The 19,015-nt window shown below is 35.4% G+C and overlaps 3 protein-coding genes across 3 annotated transcripts; 1 reads left to right on the top strand and 2 right to left on the bottom strand.

Annotated features, from left to right (window-relative positions):
• The first annotated feature begins 712 nt into the window (after positions 1-712).
• On the top strand, positions 713-1,785 carry LOC131627571 (uncharacterized). The gene has a single exon (XM_058898412.1). The coding sequence runs from the start codon at positions 881-883 to the stop codon at positions 1,454-1,456; it is 576 nt and encodes a 191-aa protein (XP_058754395.1). The 5' UTR covers positions 713-880; the 3' UTR covers positions 1,457-1,785.
• Positions 1,786-2,269: 484 nt separating this feature from the next.
• On the bottom strand, positions 2,270-3,465 carry LOC131627570 (uncharacterized). The gene is made up of 3 exons (XM_058898411.1): positions 3,148-3,465; positions 2,779-3,040; positions 2,270-2,660 (listed from the first exon to the last, which is right to left on the bottom strand). The coding sequence occupies exons 1-3, from the start codon at positions 3,277-3,279 to the stop codon at positions 2,455-2,457; spliced, it is 600 nt and encodes a 199-aa protein (XP_058754394.1). The 5' UTR covers positions 3,280-3,465; the 3' UTR covers positions 2,270-2,454.
• A 1,827-nt stretch (positions 3,466-5,292) lies between these two features.
• On the bottom strand, positions 5,293-8,126 carry LOC131627569 (probable receptor-like protein kinase At5g24010). Its single transcript, XM_058898410.1, has one exon. The coding sequence runs from the start codon at positions 8,032-8,034 to the stop codon at positions 5,518-5,520; it is 2,517 nt and encodes an 838-aa protein (XP_058754393.1). The 5' UTR covers positions 8,035-8,126; the 3' UTR covers positions 5,293-5,517.
• Between the last annotated feature and the right edge of the window lie 10,889 nt (positions 8,127-19,015).

Genomic DNA, 19,015 nt, shown 5'->3' with positions numbered 1-19,015 from the left:
ATTTGTATTCTGTTAAGACAATGTAGTGGGTTGTAATTCATCATGTTTATATATTATAGAAGTCATGGATGGACTTCAATTTCTAGTAATTGGGATTCAGGTTTGACTAAAACATGGAAAATTAACTGTTACAAGACCTAGAAAGACCATAAGATCTCCAGATTAATGATTTGGATAGAAACGTGGTCGTAGATAACATTATGGCACAAGTTGATTATTCTTGGTTGTTGTTGTATCTGTATAACATTTGGATTCTTCAATACTGCCTATTCTCATGACTGTGTTTATGTTTGGACACTTAAGTTTCATAATTTGGATACTTGTAAAGGAATTTTTATTTGTGGTGATTTGTGTGATATTTTCATTTCTGTAATTGTGTATTTGCTTATTCTATCTGTAAATGAATCATGACTCTTTGTGTTTGTGAGCACTTGCAGTTTTTAACGACTTTGCTGTGTTTTCCCTTAAACTGCAGTTGGGAAGGGTGTACTGGAGTCAAAGTTTAGCTTCTGGGCACAAATTTATTAATAGTATTGCAAGCCTGTTGGCCTTTTCGGGATGGGCGAGTGCAAGTGTTGTGGTAAGTTAGGAAGAATGGGGCCAAGGGACGGATCTAAGAGTGCTTATGAATTTTCTTTGATGTTGTCTCCTGTCGTTTCTTTTTGGGACTGCATTGTTCGTAAAATGAGGTACTCCTACAGACCTGAGTGGGTGTAGTGGTTGGAGCTTTTTCCGTTAGTTCTAGTCTTCATACTTCGACTAATTAGAGTTTATTATTAGCATAATAATAGTTTAGGTGAAAAAAGTTATAGAAAAATGTATACACTCTAAAGGAATTCTCTTGAAGGATAGGGTTTCAGAACAGTCATTTTAAGTATTTATGTCTTTAGTAAGTTCAATGGATAACATGGCATGTAATAAGGGGCAACATGTGAGGAAGGCAAAGAAGAAGCAGGTGAAAGACGAGTTGGATCGTCTTAAGCAGGCTGAAAAGAAGAAGAGGCGGCTGGAAAAAGCTCTAGCTACGTCTGCTGCCATCATATCGGAACTGGAAAAAAAGAAACAGAAGAAGAAAGAAGAACAACAGAGACTTGATGAAGAGGGTGCTGCAATTGCGGAAGCTGTCGCTCTGCATGTTCTACTCGGTGAAGACTCAGATGATTCATACAAGGTTGAGTGCAAGACTTGGGATGATTATAATCGTAATCTTGATTTCTTCATGGGTGGGAAAAGAGCCTGCTTTCCAAATCTAGATGGAGGCACATGGTCCGTCACTGCCGAAAATGGCAAGTGGTCTATCTCGTCCGGGCCTTTTGAAAACCACAATGTGCACGCTCCAGCTTACGGAGAACCAGTATGGGATCCTACAAGATTCTCTGTTGACCTTATAGCAGCACAAGCAGTTAGATCACTCCAGATTGCAGAGAATGCAGATGAGGATAGGATTCTGTTCTAGGGGAATGCTTACATATCGGATTAATCACGTCTTTGCTGTGGACTTGAGTCTTTTTTTATTTTATTTGAGGTCTTTCATGTGTATATAACTATATTTTATATTAAATATCGCGAGTCTTGTGTTTGTCAAACAACACATTCTGCTTCAGGTGTGATTGAACATGTTGGTAGTGTCCCCATGGTTTTTTCTGATTTTCTTTACCTGTATGCGAGGATGCTAATTTTATTTGTGGAGTGATGACTTTCATACTCAAGTATTGTAGGGAACTATACTTTTTTGAGCTGATTATCAATGGTAATAATATAAATGGAGACCTCATGATTTATATACTTTGCACTATTGAATCATATATTACTTTACATCTCATCTATTGGTGGTTTTGTAATGATGTTGGTATTTAAAGTACTTCCTAAAATTCATTCTTTTTGCAAATGGAGTCGATGTAATGTTTTTTGGCTTTTTGCCACTTTGGTGTTCAGCAATGTAATCAGCATTACCTCATGGCTTGCGTCATTGCAGGAATACTAAAATCTGAGAATTGCTGTTTTTGGAATGCCGTGTGATTACTGTATTGCATAAGCTAACCTAATAACGTTAAAACATACTCAAAAGTGTGAGTGTGGTGGTAAAGATATTTGAGTGATTGATTGTTGTACTTTTATGTGAAAAAATGCAAAGTACACCTCTTTCTGACTCACTATAGATGCTTTAATATAGGTTATAGATTCAGTTAGAAGTAAGTTAGATACAAATGAGTAGTCGTGAAGTTACTTTTTCAGTATAGAGTCTTTCAAACAACGCACCAATAATAAGATGTAAAAATTGCAGTTGCTTTTTGACTTAAAATGTGCATGCAGTAAACCAATGCTAGCTTCCACTACTATACATCATTCAATCACATGGATTTTCAGCTTCTGAACTACTAGAGTAGATGGTTTCATACCATTGGTAATAAGATTTTTCTACCAAGCATGTTGAACTCTAGGAGATTGATTTTTCTACCAAGCATGTTGAACTCTAGGAGATTCTTCTCTAGGGGAGTCATCCATATCAGCTTTAACATTATTTGTAACACAAAACAGGAATCTGTATGCTACTTTGGTTGCTGCTACAATCTCTGTTCTTGCTTGTCGGAACCATAATGATGTACTCGCAGCCATTTCCTTAACAATATCACCAACGTTAGCAAACCTGTTAACCCAACCTGTCATGAAAGGTGTAAGAATACACACAGTGGAAACTATAAAATATATTAAAAAGATAACAATAAAAAGATAACAATTCATCACAAAGTTATATAGATTGATTCTCAAGTCATTTACCAGGAGGTTTCGGAACGCCTAGTCTTCGACAAAATTCATCACAGAAATGATTGCAGTTTTTGGAGAAGAGATCATAAGAATTCCCAGGCCACTCTCGACTAAGTTCTCTTAATATTTGATTTACCTTGAAAATATTGTAGTTTGTTTTTCCTAGTACAAGTGATTTTCTATATGTAAACATTGTGTTCTTCCCTGAAGGACTACTAAAAACACCAGTTCCTTCCTCACAGAATCCAAATGACCATTCTTCATCTCCATAAACCTGTCACAGTACCACAAGATTTTAAGGGAGACTCAAGATTCAAGATACAATCCAAATAACAGCAAAAGAAAACAAAAAGAAACAATGAAGAGACAGTGGATTAAGACCTGAACAGCGCTGTGGAATATACCACCGAGACCAATACCATTCTTGAAGATCTTGTTAATGTGAACAACGGTGCTGTTCGTCTTCTCCGAACCATTGGTCAAGTCGTACACGTGAAGTGTCACTTTCGCCATCTTCGACAAAAAATCAGAGTGAGATTCTTAAATTCTTTGTGCCTTGGGTTTGAATTGAATCGGAGTTAGATTCGGCTGCAAGAATCCTTCAACCTAATTTCTACCTTTGCGATTATCAAGAGTGAAAGTGTTTCTTGAATTTGTCTTTGAGAGGGAACAAATATAACTGTGACATGAAAGGTGGCGCTGGTCATTATAGTTTATTGCTAATGCTGCATGAGAGGGTTTGAGAGAAATTTAAAAAAAAAAAAACTTATTATGAATAAGCAATTGATTGAATTTGAATGTAACAGACAAAATTACTAGTATTAATTTATATAGAGTAGAAGTTAAAACTATAATTAATGTAACTAACTCTATCATACTAGTAACTGTCATAACAGAATTACCAACTAACTGCCAACTGATACTAACACATTAACAGAATATTTTGAATACTGCAAAATGTACTTTTTCTCATTTAGATATTGTTGTAGCATTTCCTTCTCCTAGGATTATGTTCGTATTCGTAGAATATAGTGAATTTGTATAATGTTCTGCTGTTTGAATATTTTAGAAGTGATGGAATAGAATGGAAAATGATGACATCAATTTCATTGTATATCCTCATGTATATCTAAATTTTGTTCTATTCCTTCATAAGATATTCAAACTATAGAATAGGGCTCATGTTTTATTTCATTACTAATACAAGCATATTTTTAGTATACCTACAACTATATGCATAGCTCCTTTAGTTTCATTTCATTAATTCAATGTCTTTTTTCTTTGTTAGCCACTTTGGATGTGTTTTTTTTAATCATTATTTGCAGTTGGTGAGGGATGTTGCAACATCATGGGAATTTTATATTGTATAGCTGTGAGGTGTAAAGTCTAAGTCTATTGACCAAATTCAATATTAAATTTGAGAGTTTGGTGAAATATATTAGAAAGCACTAAGAAGCATGTCACTAGTAATGTCTTAAAAGCTGAACTAGACAGTTCAACCGGTTGAACCGTACCGTGAACTGACAATATCCATTATTCAATTGTAGAGTGGCAAATAGGCATATTCGTCTTGTCAAAGTCCGCTAGAAAATAGGACGAGACAGACAAAGTAAAGGAAATGGACCGAAAACCTTGGCTTGGACGTCAAAAAATAGAGCGAGGCTGATGGACCCCGTCATCCATAAACTTAAAAGTGACAAGTATGCCCGTCCCGCTTTAACCTTCGCGTGTCAAAAAACAAAGTAGGACTGACTGGAAATTTAGATTCGGTTCGCCAAAATGGCTGATTGAACGGGGTTTGGCGGGCCTGGTCCATTTTGCTTTGGTAAGCTGACAAAATGAGGTTTGATGGGTTTAGTTTAATTTGCTTTGGCAAACTAAATGGAAGGTCTGTCTAGCTTGGTTTGTTTCGCTTTGACGTAGGCCTGGTCTGTTTTGTCACCTCTATTCCCGTATTCAATTGTATAAGTGACTCGGTCTCGCCGAATCAATGTCCTATTAAATTTTTAAAACATTGGCCACAAAGTGAAAAAAACTAGAGAGCAGCTTCCATAAGAAAGTGCTATTTTGAGTGGAGGCTATAATTCCATTGTCCCACACATGTTCAAGTATTGCACGCAGCTTCTTTTTGGTTGGATCCCAATATATTCATATCCTTATGGCGGCAAAAGGGGTCTCCATTTTCTTCAATAGGCCCCACTTAATCACAAGGAATCTGATTTATTAGGTTATCTCAAACATAATGGTCAGTGATTACATTAATTAGAAATTGATTACTTATCCTACTCTTACCTTTTTTTATAATTAATAGTTTTGCCCTCATGTAATTTGCACATGCAATACCAATGGAATTATTAAACAATGAACACTTGTTCAGCAAATACTCTATGGTGGAAAATTATGTTACTGAAATTAAAGCAGATGATTAGGGACTGAAATTGAAATCAGAACTTTTAGCTGAAATACTAATTCCAATTATATCAGCCAAACAGACCTTAAACAGACCTACAGTTCAACACAATCAGCTCTAGAATTAACTGTTGTTACTGCATAACATGAATATATCACACTACAACAAATTTGAAGCATCTCTCCAATGTCAAACAACAATGATATTCAAACATTTTGTAATAACTATAAGGAGCCTAAATCAGCCTTTTGTTAGTAAATGTTGGCAATGCAGTTTCTTTAGAAGAAAAGATGACTTATATAATACATATTGGGCAAGTAAAGTATATAACCAAAGACTATTCATCTACCGTTATTATTCATGAGCTGGGAAAACACTTGGCTAGTACTAACATTTGAACAGTCATTATCATAATCTCTCTCTATTCTTCTACTGCTAGAGTTTTCATGAATAGTTCTTGTTGTTTCATAATCCGCTTCGCTACCACCGCTATCGTCGTGTATTCCTCTTTGAATTTCACTTTCTTGAAGCTGAAGTGCATGTTCCAAATTCCACAAGACATCACCCATAGTTGGTCTATCAACACCATATTCAGCTAAACATTTCTCTGCAGTTTCGCCAAATTTCTTCAACGATCTCGGTTTGATCTCGTTGACTATATGAGGGTCAACAATATGATCCAGCATTCCCTTCTGCAGCCATTCAATAGCCCATTCTGCTAAATTCACCTGTTCTCTAGTCAGTTGTGGATCAACAGCAGGTCTTCCACAGAGAACCTCAAAAAGAACAACTCCAAATGAGTATACGTCCGATTTATCGGTAAGTTGTTGCCTCCGGTAATACTCGGGATCAAGATAACCAAAACTACCTTTCACACCAGTACTCACATGCGTTTCATTGATGCATGGCCCTGATCTCGAAAGACCGAAATCAGCAACCTTTGCCACATAATCTTCGTCGACCAATATGTTGGTCGATTTGATGTCGCGGTGGATGATTCCTTGAGCAAAGCCAGTGTGAAGATAATGCAAGCCTCTGGCCGCACCAATGCATATCTCAAGCCGCTGCTTCCAATTGAGAGGTGGCTGTCGCGACGACCCATATAAATGCTTTTTCAATGGACCTCTTTCAACATACTCATAAACAAGTATCATTTCTGAATTTTCTTCACAGAAACCAACTAATGAAACAAGATGGCGATGACGAATTTTCGATAAAATCGTTATTTCAGAGTGGAATTCCGGAAGGCCTTGTCTTGAACCTGGCATACCTCTCTTGACAGCAACTTTTACATTGTCTCTAAGCACTCCTTTGTAAACCATACCAAATCCACCAGACCCTATAATCAAGTTTCTATCGAAATTGTTTGTTGCTGATTGTATATCAGCAAAAGGGATATTCATTCCAAGATATCCATAAGAACCGTGTTCGGATGTTCTACTAAGAGAACTCCCTCCGAACATACGCAGAGGCGTCCATCCAACACTTCCCACCATAGTTTCTTTTGGTTTCTTCTTCCTGCATTTGGTAGCTAGTAGAAAAACAGTTACAACCAAAAGCAAAACAACAATTCCTCCGACAATTGAACCTATCAGCACCCATAAATGTTTCCTCCTGTGCACATTCTTAGTATTATCAACATCGTTGACAATCTTCATTATCTCTGCACCATTCAATATGGCATTAATCCTTATAGAACTACTAAGGTCAGAAGGACCAACACTTATTTCAATAGCACCCGAATCGTCCGAATTAGCAACAAAATCCACATACACCGGTGACGCAAGAGTGTGAAATGTAAGCGATGACAAATCAAGATCCTTATATGCAATGTAACTATTGATATACACATCAAAGTAAAGCAAATTGAGAGAAGTACTAACTATATCACAGAAATGCAACCGAATCAAATGCGGAACACCTTCAGAAGCCACAGGAAACTTCCATGTTATGTTAAACCTTGAAGCTAAACTCGTGTTTTCCCTATTCATCTGCTGAGCAGTCATGTAAACATTTTCAGGCGCAATCTCCGGAGTCACGCCTCCCTTCTCATAATCAGGTGTATGAGTACTCACTGCATGTTTAGCTGCTCCCTTAAAAACCAAAAAATCCTCATCAGGAATCCAAGTCCTCCAAAGGGTATCATTAAAAGGAGTTATTTTCACACCTCCAACATTAATCCTATGAATAGTTTCTAAAACCTGAGATGAAATGTTTTGGTACTCTTTCATACCAGAAGGACCAACCACCCTTGTTCCATAATCTATAACAAAATCTTCAGGAGCAGTAAACACTTCCACAGCATTTACAAATCCAAAACCTGAATCAAAGGGTCTAAACAAAATTTCAAGCAAGTTTGACTCAATCATCAAAATAAACTCTTTAATCAGAACCTCATCAGGTGGCTTAAAATCTTTCATAATCGAAATTCCATTAACAAAGACACTAAATTTTGCAGACTTCAAGTCAAAACTCTGAGCTTTAAGTGGAAAAAAGTGAAAACGAATCAAATGAGTACCATTTTTCTTCATATTAAACCTGTATCTCCCAGTGGTGACAAAAACTCTAGCTGTATGATACAAAGTTTGCAAATTTGGAGATGGGTTTTTGTCTATGAGAGAAATGGAATCATCTGAAGAGAGAAAATTCAAGCCTGGGTTGGTTGAATCACTCATGAAGACTCTATTGAAGAGTGAAGCATTGTTGAGTGATCCACAGTTAATCAAGTAGTTGTCTATAGGAACAAAGGAAAGTGAACAAGGTAGAAAGAAGAGAAGGGTTAGAAAGATAAGGTTATGTGTCTCCATGAATGAAGGGTTTGGTTTTTTAGGTCCTTGAAGAGTGTGAAGAAAATTCATGTCATAAGTTATGAGAAGTGTGAGAGGATACTAAAGTGAAGAGTGCACTAAACTGTAACATAAAAGACAACAGAGATAGAAAGACAGTGACTTTTGAGACCACACCGAAAGATTTAGAAGAATATATATATATATATATATATATATATATATATATATATATATATATATATATATATATATATATATATATATATATTCTGAAGTCAAAAGGGACTGCTTATGCTTTTGATAATATTTGTTGAAAAATAGTCATTATTTTTGGACACTTCACACAATCCTACAATAGTTTTCTTTTCTATGATATGTCATAAATAAGGGTAGGAATTATGAAAGAAAGTTAAATGACTTTAGGTTGAAAAAGAATTACTAAATTTAGTATTGGAGGGGCCAGAGAAGGAAATGAGATCAGCCATTGTTTTTTTTAACCTTACAAAGCTCTTTCTACATGCATGCTCTTAAATTGTATAGCATCGGTATTTCAGTGTATTGAATGTCTGATACGTGTAAGTGTCTGATAATCGGATAACATTCCCACCGTTGATATGTTAGTGTCAGGGTTATGTTCGATATGTTAGTGTTAACTAATAACTTATTATTATAGATGAAAATTTGTAGAAAAAATTGCTTAAAAAATAGATAAAAGTTTTGGCCAACGATGCATTCCATTATGACACTGGTAGTTGAGTTGGACACTAAGCTCCTAAATGAGATAAGGGTGATGGACCTGTGTAACTTAAGCCACCAATTGGCTCTCCCAATCCTTATCGGAGGAAATAGTATGATTCTGTTGTTAATTCTTATCATTATTGTGTGTTACAGTTAGAAAGTTGTACATGTTTCTGGTGCATGCCAGCTTCAACATATTCTTTGGGTATATGTTGCACTATACTTTTTCTGTTTAGTGCTTAGTGGAATTTAATTTGTTTAAATATAATTTCTATCCAATTATAATGTTATTTTGAAGATATGGACCATTGTTTGTTGTATATGCTTGATGTAGTCTATTGCTGTTTGTCGCTTCTTCCAAATCTACTGTTCATATTAACTTTTGCAAAGTAATTGTTTCCCCATGTGAACTTTTTTGTGTGTTGAATATCATGTGAAACTACGATTACGTCTTAAATTGGAATTTTCTCACTTGTTACTGGTATTCTGGCGTCAGTTGCGCTTGTATAGACCTGCGTAGTCATTTATTTATGAAGTCACATGTTCACTTTTATTCAATTATCATTATAAATTTTTATTTCCGCACTTTGATTGTATTTAGGCAGATCTGGATAATATCAGTTTTTTTTTTTTTTAACTAGTAACAAACCCGTCTATACGCACGGGTTCTGGTGTGACACGCGCATTGTTTGTACAGATAATAATTATTTTTTATAAATAATAGAACAAAATAAATTTTAGCAATAAATAAATCATTTTATTCAAAGGAAATTAAGTAGTATTTGTAATCAAAGTTACATGTACTTGTTTAAGAACTAAAATGTAGCATTAAAAAGAGAAACTAAAAGAGATTCAATGCTGTAAAATAAAATTTTGACGTTAAAAAAGGTTTTATTTCAAAAACAAGTCGAATTTACATCGATTCAAATACAGAGTTGAAAATATATGAAATTTATGCAATGCAAATTAATCAAATTATTAAAAATTAAAACTATTGAATGTTGTAATAAATGAATAATTATTTTAGTTTTTTAGTAATAACAAAAATATTTAATAATACAAAATAAATAATTTAAAATATGTATTCCCATTATTAAATTTTAGCATAATATTTTTTATAGATAGAGAAAATTTAATTTTTATTTTAAAATGATTTAGTTCAGTAGATCAGAATATAAAAAAAAAAATTAAACCTACCAAACCAACGTACTAGTACTTAATTAAAAATGAAAAAGATTTTTGTAGTCTGAATTAATACAAAATTTTGTTAACAGCTATTTATGTTTAAAAATAAGTAAAGTAATAGTTGACATTAGTAGACATGCGATTTTGAGATTTGTTGAATGTTTCTCAATTGTGACATGGTTAGGGGAGTGAAATTACAAATGAACAAGAAATGGTTAAGTATTTTGAAGGTGTAAAAAATGAAGTTGAATTGTGTATAGAGAATTCTTTTTAATTTTGAAAAATCAACTTTAGAATTTTAATAAGTTCATAATCCGAATTCAGAATTGTTAGCAGTAGAATGAAATATAGGCAAGAAGTAAAACCACACATAGAGTTATCCTGGTTCCTCCCATAAATTGAGAGTAGTCCAGTCCCCTTGTCCAACAAGAGATTTTTCATTATAATCAATTATATTACACTTTGCTCAAATAAATTAGTAAGAGACTTCAACTGCTCAATCAAATTAGGAAGAGACTTTTGCTCAAGCACACAGGCAATACGCTTTCACTGCTTAAGAAAACTAGCAAGAGACTTTCTATACTCTAAAAAAATAGTTTGGAAGAATAAATAACCACTTTACTTGATGTAATATCAGAAGTATAGAAGAGATACAATACATACACAAATTTTTGGGTTAAATATGTTTGCGGTCCTCCTAAGTATCTCATATTTCACTTTAATACACTAAAAAAAAAATCTCTTTAAAGATTGGTTCTCCTAAAAATTTCCACCCACACTTTTGGTCCCTCCTGCAATTTAGCGACGATTTATACTTAGCAACTGAATTAGCTAGAATTTAAACGACGATTTTAACAGGAGATACCAAAAGTGTGGATGAGATTTTTTAGGAGGACCATTATTCGAAGAAAAATTTTATAGGGTCTAAAACTTAATTTAAGTTATTTATAGGGACAAAAAAGATATTTAATCCAACATTCTTTAAACACTTAAGATTTCTAAGATATACATGGATAAGAAATCTCAAGATCTTGCGAAATAAATAACTTTAGCTCAAATATGTTCAAAGTTGTTCTTGTTAGATGGTTAGTTTTCTTCCTTCAAATCTTCAACCCCTTTTATAGAGGCAGAAAAAGAGATGTTGGAAGGTGACCCGCACAAGTGATCTTTGTAGAAAAGCAGTTCCGAGAGAGACATTGGAAGATGATCTGTTAAGATCTCCATCCTCTGTGTAACAACTTTAACCAGTGCGTCTTTCTTATACTAGATATCTACCAATATGTGTGACATACCTAAACAATAACTCACATACCATTGCTAGTGAGATCCACTTATGGATAACCCAAAGTTTTGCATGAAGTATATCCGAGGAGTTCAAGATGAATTTAGAGATGCTAAATTTCCATGTTCTAAATTAGGCGTGAATGGTACCACTAAAGCCAATGCGGTGTTCTATTACAACTTCCACCAACATTAATAATAGTGTATGAATAATTAAGGGAGCTCCATTTGATGTATCAATTTTTTGCGCGCTCATTTGGAGGTTTAAGAAAGCGATTGCCAAAGGAGTTCACTATGGAGTCGGAAGCCATGGAGAGACGATACATATGAATGGTTTCATAGGATATACAAGTAGAGTTACGATTTCTCCAAGCCCACCAGATTCATGCGGGAAAGTGGTTATGATGGGCACTGTAAATCCCATTTTTATCCAAACTTTTCCATCACGAGTCAAGAAAAAATTTGGGTCATCAAACCCAAGGCTCATTCAAAGGTTTCTAGAATCCAAACAGTCATAAACACAACAAAGAAATGACTCTTCTTCTTAAACCAAATGAATACATGTTTTGTATTATGGTTGAAACTAAGAATTTTGCTAGTTAATTTTGTGATGATGTTGTAAAGTGGCCGAATGTGAGGTGACGTCATAGAGTCAAAATCTTTAAATGATAGGTTGAGGTCATGAATGTGAACATAGTCAACAGATACAACAATGGGACCAAGAGAGGTAAAGTAGTTGTAGCACAAAGAAGAGGATAATGAGAAAGGCTTCCAATCAAATCCATCTTTCAAGAGGTTCTTCACTTTGGCAATAGAGCTCTAGGTGGCAGAAGGTAAAAGTAAATGGGAACCCAAAAAATTTTATTTGAAAAGATAAATACCCAAAGTTTATCAATAATTTGAAGCATATCTCAAACCAGCTTGCCAAGAAGTATTGTGTTGCCACCCCTAATTGATCGAACCCCCAAACAATCCAACTTTCTTGAGAGAGTAATTTTTTTCCAACTGACCAAATGCATACCCGGAATGGTAGTACCATTCCAAATAAAATTTATAATCATATGATCAAACGTGTTAAGTGTTTTGGGGGAGCCATATGGTTTGCATGTAGAAAGAGGGATGAATGTGACAACCGATGTAGCAAGAGCTAATCTACTGCTTGTTGAGAAACTTATTTTTCCAAGAAACCATGTGAGTTTTCATTTTTTTCCCATAATGGTTGAAAATCTGGTATGACAGACTTAGGATGTCACTCACGATGTCAAGACATCTGATCTGTTATCAGCTTAGCAAAGGCATGACAGAATGATCCCCAATTTTTGATTGCCCCTAAGAAGGATTCCGTGAGTACTGAGACCATGTTAGTTCAGTCAACATAACTAGATTGCAAACTTCATTGATTCTGTAACAAGACAAGCTATCAAACCTGAACCTGATGTTATACACGATGTTACAACATCCAAGACTGAACAGACAATGCAATGCAGAAGATAAATAACACAGTCAATTATTAACCCAGTTCGGTCTAACTACCTACTCTAGGGGCTACCAAGCCAGGAAGAAGATTTCACTATCAGTAGTACTATTTTATGTAAACAACCCCTGGTTTACAAATAAATAACCTCTGGTTTACCTAGTCACTACCCAATGCAACCTTTATCTTAGAATTCCATCCAAGACAAGAGAACCTCTGCTCACTCCCTAGTGATACCTAACTGTTACAACCCTGCAACTGCTATTTAAACAATTAACAAGAAAAACTAACTTGATTTTGCTTCACAGCTTCAATCAAGAACATAATACTCAACTCTTACCTAAAGGTTTCGAGTGAAACAATAACTTCTCTTACCTACAGGTTTCGAGAAGGACATGGCTGCGATCCCACAACCTGGGTGGTCTACCTTTACAAACCCTACTGACTACATCTTTTCAATACTCGGTTTCCTTACAAAAATAGGTTACAAAAGTTTCTATTTATAACCTATTCCCAATTGGACTCGGGCTTACAAATCGCATCAGTAGCTGTTACAAATCAGCATATATCTTCTGCTAAAAGAAAGGTCTTCAATCACAAGTTTCCTAATTTATCTCTTAAATTAGAAACTGCTGAATCTTCAATATTCTGATTTGATTCTTCAATATTCTGACTTGATTCTTTTGACCTTTAAATCTGCGCCACATAGGATTACATAATATTCCAAAGAATATTCTGTATCTGTTGAGTATCAAACTGAATCTTCATTCCAGTTCTGCAGGCGCGATGTCATGAGTTGATGTCATGATATTCCATATAACATCTTGCTTTTGTACCTGTTTTGTTCTTTTATATTTGCAAGACTTATACATTCTATTACATTTTGCTGCTATTATATTTTAGCCAAACATAGATGCCAATCAACCAATAAAAACATCAACAATCTCCCTCTTTGGCATATTTTGGCTAAAACTATACATACATTAAAAGATACATATGCAGCAAAACATAACTTCAACTTTCCAGACAACAAAGAACAGATCTTTTACATTATCTAAATTGGGCTCTTCTGTTCTTCAAGGCTCTACTTCCTGCAAATGCCTGCTTGCAAATTCCTTTGTTTCTTTTGACAGTAGCAGAATCAGAAACTCTTCCCTTTTTAGCCATAATATGACAATGAGAGAACCAATGTCATAATATGCAGTGGAACATCTTCATGCAACACTAGTGTACATGAGGAAGACAATGGGAGAAGGCCTTTGTCTCTGAGGACCAATGGTGGCATAAGAGAACCCTTACTCAGTCTTCAACTAGAAACCAAATCCTAGCTTAAGGCCTAAGAGAGAACATGAGTGAAATCTGACCACCACTCCTCGTAACTCAGAACACAAATCACAATTGTGTTCATAACTCAGATCACAAATCACAACAACAAGAGAACCTATACAGAGGAATGTATATGATGGAACACTTTTGTTGAACTCACAGAAAAACTCATGACAGAAGCAAATAACTTCTCTAGCCCGTGTTTTTCTTTGACTTGCAAAACTTTGGCAAAAGAACCCTTCCTAGTACCAGACCCAGACACGACTTATATGAACACACACGAAGGACATTTTGAGAGAATTTGATTTCTGCAATCTGTGGAGACGTCAATTTATAGCCATTTGAGAACATAGGAAATAACGATTCTCTTGGTTTTGTTCAACGATCAAACGGTTGATTAGGAAACAGTCTCAAAAGCAATTACTCTTTCCAAAGTAGTTTTTGACTATTTTTTTTATAGGAGTTATCTTTAAGACCAGCACATGCATAGTCATTGATTGAACTTTACACTGATCACTGATATGAAGAGATAAACTCACGACAGATTTCCTTGTTTGACACAGTAGATTCAATGTCTTTACCTATGTCATGACATCCTGTCAGACATTTTCCCTTTTTCACCCCTTAAACACATAGCTCAAGATTCTTCACGAGACTTTGACAAAGCATCCTATGAACCAAGTAACTGACCTCCCACTCACTCTAATGACTTACTAGTCATAGACATAGACCTCTATTGTTCTGAACACCTTGAGACTGTTTAATGCAATAGTGAACAACCTTCCAACACTTGTTGATACACAACCACCCTGTCCAGAGAAAGAATTGTGCATTCTAGTTGCACATAGTTAGATTCAACCATTCACAGATAACTGACGATAATGTTACACCCTGTTATATCAAACTTTATCACAAGAGCATGCATGTGCTTCTTCTGAATTAGTACACATTTCTATGATGTTAGAGCATTTTTGACCAAGAAAATTTTCTTGAAGAATATATCTTGACCTAAGAAGTCACTCCCCCTATCTGAGATAGTCTGAGCTTCTTCAAGGAAAAACTTGTAATGATGAATGGAAAACATAAGACACATCTTCATATCTTCAAGAGCTCACCCTCTGTTCAACTATCCTGGTGAACACACTCACTTTTACCAATGTTGCTCCTTTACAATAGATACTCACACCATAAATTAGATGTTATAACATTGTGTCTGACATTAAAATACAATTGAGTTGTTCATACTAGTACTGCCAGTACATTCCACAGGATCCATATCTCTTTCTGCAACAGATTCTAGTCTACCAACTTATCTCCATCAGAAATAATCAACTAATGACCTCTCGACACTAGATGCACACACAGAGAGGTTGCCTCAATCTCAACATAAAGAACTGCCACTTCTTGTACTTTGTTGAGCATAACCTTACCATGTTTATATCAGATCATGGTCTGCCAAGACAATTTGAAATCCCTCTTGATATGGTGTTTATCAATGTCACACAATGATTAACACTCTTTATTATTTGAACTAGACGGATTCTCTTTATCTCCAGTTGTATTGATCAGATCACCAAACTTCTGTCTTCATAGTCACACTCACTTAGTGAAGTCTTCATCATGAGAGTAATCATGTATTGCCAGAACATATTACTAACATCAAAATCAGAACATGCCCATTCTAATCCATATTAAGTCAGAACTGCCACTTCAGACACAAATGTTGCTTCTTCAAACTTCACGTGCACAATCCTAGACGTTCTTCCAGGATAACAGCACAATGTGATATTGTGAAATCACTCAAGACATAAGTTTACCAGACTTTAAAAACTCAAAAACTCTGACTATCCATAGAGATGACAATCCTCTATAAAATGACTTAGAACACAAGGAACAATTTGCGTTCATGACTCGAAACAAAAATATCTTTACAAAACAACTGCAAAGAATGACCTTAGACTTAGCAATGTTTTAACACTACCCTTATACCCCATGCTTGTCACAATTTGACAAACATAACCTAGATTCTAGACTTTACTCATATCCGAAAGAAGAACATGAGAGACTCAAACAAGACTTAAAAAAATGAAACGGAAAAGACTCTAGAAACCTGAGCAATTTAAATAACATACCTAAACTTTAACCAATTTCTTAATCAAGAGATGTTATTTGAGAAGGAACTGCATCAGGTGGACTTGTGCAAAAGTTGGAACATGCACTATATCCGAACAAGTGATACACACCATCAATACATGTTTTTAGATGATAATACAAAGACTGATCCTTGCTGGTTTTCAAGGATAAAACATGTCTTGAGTTATGTTCTGACATCTTGAATGACATTGTTCTTCTGGCTTAAAAATTAGTCTTTGAGAGACTTTCCATTTGATTATAACCATAATAACACTGTCCATGCTGATCTCCATACGCTCTTACTCCCCCGGAGTTATACAAATTTAGGACATCTATGATGTTCATCCTTGAAGCAACCTTCATTTGGAATTTGCCACAGCTTCCAAGTTTAGAATCTTCAGTTTGCTTGCTACACAAGATTCAGATTGCCACACTCTGCAACTTGAAGTAGAAGAAACTATAATTGTATAACCATAAATCAATCTTTAGCAGATAAGTCTGAACCTTATCTCTCTGGTGTCTTCAACAGTAATGATGATATATTTTCATGTAGATCTTTTTCTTCATCACATACTTCTTCTCTTCATACAGATATTGCAAATATCCAGATCGCATCAAGATATTTAACAGAATCAATATGCTTCACCAGATACCATTGCCACACTTTCTAAGCTTGTGAAGATAATAGTGAACATTAACATTTAGTTCACACTAGTCCTTGAATACACAACCGGAAGGGCTTCTCATCTAATAAGTACTAAGTCTCCCGTCAAGGTACTTATTAGTTACTCAGTAGGACTTACTACTCACACTAGTTCATCTTGACTGATTTCTTCTTCACAGTCTTGCATCCAGGTTCTACACCTAATAAGTACTAAGTATCCAGTCAAAGTACTTATCAGTTAGTCAGTTAGAATTGACTACTCACACTAGATCATTCTGACTGATTACCTCTTCACACTTATATATTTTCCTCTTGGCAAAAATACTTTCAAATAACTGAATACCTTGAGATGATGTTGTAACATCTGATATGACATCATCCTTCATGGTTCTTGGTTAACATCTCTAACATCTAATTCATAGCACTTGGGATGGAAACAATAGAGTGTAATAATCAGCAGCATCCAGACATATCAAGGAATAGAATAGCCAACATCTCAATAAGCTTTTCTTCAGACTTTCATTCTGATTTTGAGATGATGGATGCCATAGTCTGTACCTATAGAGGAGATTCCCTCATTTAGGTTTCTGGAACAGACATTGTTATGACATAACACTGAATTAGTCAGATTCTTTTGAGCCATCTGACTTCCTTGATTCCAAAAAACCACTACCCTTTCTGGATAACAACTAGGGCAATCAATATTCGTGACCTTATTTCACTGTGGTTGAGACACAATATTCAGCTCCAACAACTGCTCTATGGTTATGAATGAAAATCCATATATCTGGTTCATTTGATCAGAGGAAAATACCAGATGTAAGCTCATCTTGATTTAAACATAAAGGATTAGAAAAGAATACCTTCACGAGTTTCCTTTGGCACTGAGCTTTTACTTCTAAACTCCCATAAACTAAGATTTGGAGTAGAAGTACATGTTGATTGTGTCCTGATCAACTTATAATCAGATGCCTCCTCTTCCAGATCAGGAGTAGGTTCCAAACCAATGTTCTCACACTATATTAATTTAGCACCATAACATTTGTTCTTCAGCTGGTAGCTGCATACCAGTACTAATGTCCCAACATTTAGTAGGACATCTGTTCCTCCTTCTAGGAACACACCAGCCTTGAAACTCTTCAAGGTTCACACTTGCAGATGATTATGAATATCATTGATCAGTTGACATTCATCAGCCCTAATAAATCATTCCATTATAAGTAGACTTGAGAGATTACTCAAGTATCTTTGACACTTTAATTATAGCTGTAAGGTTCGGCCATACAATCTGTTGAATATAAATAACCCTAGAATCTTTCTTTTACAATTGGGGTTGCACTAGAGGCTATGCAGCAGAAAATAGCCATACTTCAACAGAATTCACACAATGCTTACTCCATGACCCAATTGTAAGCATGACATCCAAGGATTGAATGTAACTCAACCCTGCAAAATGCTTGCTTCTGCACCAAGCAACAGACTAGGCCCTACTCCAAACATCAACTCCTGATCATAAACCTTAATTACAGAGGTTACCTTATCAGAGTCTTTACTCCCGCATGAAGCTTTTGATAATACTCTTCTCTGTGAATAATGATTGGACAATACAATCCAAAGTCTTCACTCCCGCATGAAGTTTCTGAATTACATCTTCTTGTCCAAGCACCATTATCTTCCTTTCACATGCTGATCAAGTTGGTCTAGGTCTTCCATATATTGGTCCATCCTCCACTTCAAGGGACCATACAATATGAACACTCCCTGTTCAAACAATCTTCTACCTTTAGCACAACCAGGAAGTATCCCCCATGGATCTCATCCAGAAACAGACAGGATGCCAGCTCTGATACCAATTAAAATTCTGGTATGACAGACTCAAGATGTCACTCACGATATCAAGACATCTGATCTGTTATCAGCTTAGCAAAGGCAGGACAAAATGATCCCGAATTTTTGATTACCCCTAAGAAGGAGTCCGTGAGTACTGGGACCATGTTAGTTCAGTCAACATAACCAGATTGTAAACTTCATTGGTTCTGTAACAGGAAAGGCTATCAAACCTGAACCTGGTGTTATACACGATGTTACAACAGCCAAGACTGAACAAACAATACAATGCAGAAGATAAATAACACAGTGAATTGGTAACCCAGTTCGGTCTAACTACCTACTTTGGGGGCTACCAAGCCAGGAAGAAGATTTCACTATCAGTAGTACTATTTTATGTAAACAACCTCTGGTTTATAGAT

Source organism: Vicia villosa, unplaced genomic scaffold (assembly GCF_029867415.1).
Source record: "Vicia villosa cultivar HV-30 ecotype Madison, WI unplaced genomic scaffold, Vvil1.0 ctg.000368F_1_1, whole genome shotgun sequence".
NCBI classification, from domain to species: domain Eukaryota; kingdom Viridiplantae; phylum Streptophyta; class Magnoliopsida; order Fabales; family Fabaceae; genus Vicia; species Vicia villosa.
The sequence above is the reverse complement of the archived record's forward strand: the minus strand, read 5'-3'. Positions and strand labels throughout refer to the sequence as shown.